General features: G+C 36.2%; 1 protein-coding gene across 2 annotated transcripts; it reads left to right on the top strand.

Annotated features, from left to right (window-relative positions):
• Positions 1–312: 312 nt before the first annotated feature.
• Positions 313–1,824, top strand: LOC103933133 (cytochrome c oxidase copper chaperone 2). Of its 2 annotated transcripts, none has more exons than XM_009342810.3 (2): positions 313–467; positions 1,335–1,824. In XM_009342810.3, exon 2 carries the CDS (start codon positions 1,379–1,381, stop codon positions 1,619–1,621), a length of 243 nt encoding a protein of 80 aa, XP_009341085.1. In that variant the 5' UTR covers positions 313–467; positions 1,335–1,378; the 3' UTR covers positions 1,622–1,824. The 2 variants fall into 2 exon arrangements, with proteins under 2 accessions (XP_009341085.1, XP_009341066.1); XM_009342791.3 differs by having other exon boundaries at positions 327–467; positions 1,359–1,824.
• Positions 1,825–3,018: the final 1,194 nt, after the last annotated feature.

Genomic DNA, 3,018 nt, shown 5'->3' with positions numbered 1-3,018 from the left:
CTGGTGTCCTAACAAGTTACTTATTGCTTTGTGTTCACCCAAATGTTTATTTTATCACTAACATAATTAAAAAAAAAAAAAAAAAAGAGCCACTTAGTACAACTGCCTGGTTGTATTCATTCATTTTCAGTTGTAAGTAAGAGGTATTAGGTTCGACTCTTGGTAAATGCGAATTTCAATTATTGCTAAATTATTGTGAGACTAAATCTCTATCTCTCATTTCGTGTAGATAATATCGTTAATTTAAAAAAACGAAAAGAAAAAAAAAGGAAAACATTTCAGCATATTTTGTGTAGGCCCACTGAGCCCAACAACTGGTTGACCCTTTGACTCATACGCGGCCCAGTTTAAGCCTTGAAATTTTGAGCGGCCACTTTCGTATCCAGAGACAAACACCTTTTCGCTCCCAATTTCTGCAGAAAACTCAAGGCTTCTTCGTTTCAGCTTCTCCTCCTTCAGTATCATTGGTAAGTAATTCCATCCTTTTCTCATACATCTCTGTTGCAAATTTTGTTACCCTTCTGAGATCCAATAAATTAGATGTAAGGTTCCAAAATTTCTGTGGTTATGGTTGTCTTCGTGTTTGATTAGATGGGTTGCTTTAATTTCTTCTGGGTTTTCTGTTTTGCCTTTGTATTGGTAGTTTCTGCTGGTTCTGGTAAATTTATAGCATGTATGATGGAATTGATTGTAGTAACAAAGTGCCCATCATGTGCTTGAAGAAATGCCCGAGTGGGTGTTGGATAAAGGGTGTGTCTTGAATCTTGATTGAAATCCGGAATCAGTGTGAAAAAAGTTTATTTCTTCATTTGGGTTTTTTAGTTTGAGTTCCTTCTGTAGATTAGTGCCCGTTTGGAGAATTTTGAATTCAAGTAAAATAGTAGGAAAACGGATTTTCGGTTTGAAGCTGAAAGAAGCTGGTAAATAGGCTCTTACTAGTACTTTGGGAGATTGGTTGAATTGCTTTAGTACTGAAATTGGTTCACCTTTGCTATGATATGAAAGAGTTGGTCTCACTTTATTGATTTCCTGTATTTAGTGGAATTTAGAGGCGTGGTTTAGTTGATCTGAACTCGTTGCATGCTTATATAAACGGGTTTTTCCTTTACGGTGATTTCCTTCATTTTACATGAGCTAGTGTCTAGTGATTAGGTTAATGCGCGATCAACGAATTTTAGGATGTGTTTACCATAAAGTAAGACGCCATATCTCTTTTTTCCATTCTCTCTGTTTAGGCAAGATATGGTGTATACCGTCCACTTAATGAATACATGTTTTAACATCAAGGCTGCTCTGAGTCGAAGCTGATGTTCTTTGTATTTTTTTTGTTTCAGTTTTTAATAGTTTATTTCTATTAGGTCTTCAAGAAATTTGAGAAATGGGTGGACTGCCGGCAGAAAATACTTCCTCTGCCTTGGTTTTGAAAGGGTCGCAGCCAAATCATGGGTCGGCAGTCACTACTCCTGCCCTGGACACAAAGCCGAAGAAGAAGATCTGCTGTGCTTGCCCGGATACTAAGAAGCTGCGAGATGAATGCATTGTGGAGCATGGTCAAGACGCATGCACAAAATGGATCGATGCTCATCTCAAGTGCCTACGCGCAGAAGGCTTCAATGTTTGAAGTTGCCGGAGATGGTTAAGATAATAAGTTGAGGGCTACATGAACAGTTTTGAAAGGAAACCATTTATTTTAGGTTTAGACATACAGCATGATAATATTAGAAATTTGAAGAATAATACATAGAGAGCTTCTTATTTGACTTGTATTTACGTAATTTTATCAGATTTACAATCACGCCCTTCAAAATTTATGAAGGTACACTATATGATCTCAAAATCTTAGACAAAATAATCCCTTTCTAACCTCTTATTTACGAGGACTTAAATGAAATATAGACGGCTAGTTGGCCCTATCTCAAAAGAATCAGGTGAAGCTATGTGAGAAAGTTAAGATGTATGACTATGCGTTTCATGTAAGCCCATTGTCCTTCTCGTACCACCAAACAGTGAAATGGGATTTCTATGTCTCGTTTTTGTGCCATTCGTTTTGGTTGCTCAAAGGAAGAGCAAAAGGAATCAAGACATCTTGAAGTGCAAAATAAAGAAGATGATCGAGCATACTACCAATCCCAAGATCCAAAAGGGTTTCAAATGGAGAACATATTGGACATATCCGTCATATTTGTCTTCATTTTGTTTTTTAATACAAACAGTGTTAACATAAGGGAAATTGAACATCAAACTTCAAATTGAAGTGTATATTAAACTACTTGAGCTATAAGTCCATCAATATCTGTAATATCTTATGTAAGGGTACGTGTATTACGTTCCTTCTCAACTTCATGATTAATTGGAGCTGCATCAGTTTCATGATTAAATGGAGCTGTGAGTACTTGTGTATTTTGTTCCTCTGTAATTCCTTGATTAATTTCAGCTGTGATGTGAAACTTCCTTGATTAATTTCAGCTATGATGTGAAACAAAATTATGGTTGATGAAAAATTAAGATGGTAATTAGGAGAGCCATAACATGTTTTTAAGTAATATCCTTTCATATAACATCACAAGGCCACGAACAAGGCCATTACATGACACAATTACAGAAATACAAGCATATGAGTGACATGTTTTCACAGACATGTCACTCAACAGACTCAAATACTGTAAACAACAACGTTATTTTTTCCCACATACACTTTTTATTAATTAAGGGTCTATAATCCCTTAATTAATATGACACTTTTATTAATCACATCTTTAATTTGGTTGTATGGGCTTAGTGACCACAGGTGCAGTTCACACATGAGCAGCTTGTGCCACACTTGCACTTTCCGTCGTTCTCGGCTGCAGGAGCGTCCACGACGACGGTGTCCATGGAGCTGCAAATTAAAGCAAGATGCATTCTCCATAATTAGTCTTAAACGTATAGTCGAAAGGAAATAATGAGAAGAAATTTTCAATCTTGAATGTTTATATTATATTGAAGTTTTTTAGAAAAGTACCGGTTCTCAGTCTCAAC

This window comes from the organism of the source record quoted next, unplaced genomic scaffold (genome assembly GCF_019419815.1).
Source record: "Pyrus x bretschneideri cultivar Hongxiangsu unplaced genomic scaffold, Pyrus_bretschneideri_v1 Contig25, whole genome shotgun sequence".
NCBI lineage: Eukaryota > Viridiplantae > Streptophyta > Magnoliopsida > Rosales > Rosaceae > Pyrus > Pyrus x bretschneideri.
The sequence above is the reverse complement of the archived record's forward strand: the minus strand, read 5'-3'. Positions and strand labels throughout refer to the sequence as shown.

What these genes read in the sequence shown, in the direction of transcription:
- LOC103933133 (XM_009342810.3), top strand. Translation starts at nt 1,379, where the DNA reads ATGGGTGGACTGCCGGCAGAAAATACTTCCTCTGCCTTGGTTTTGAAA.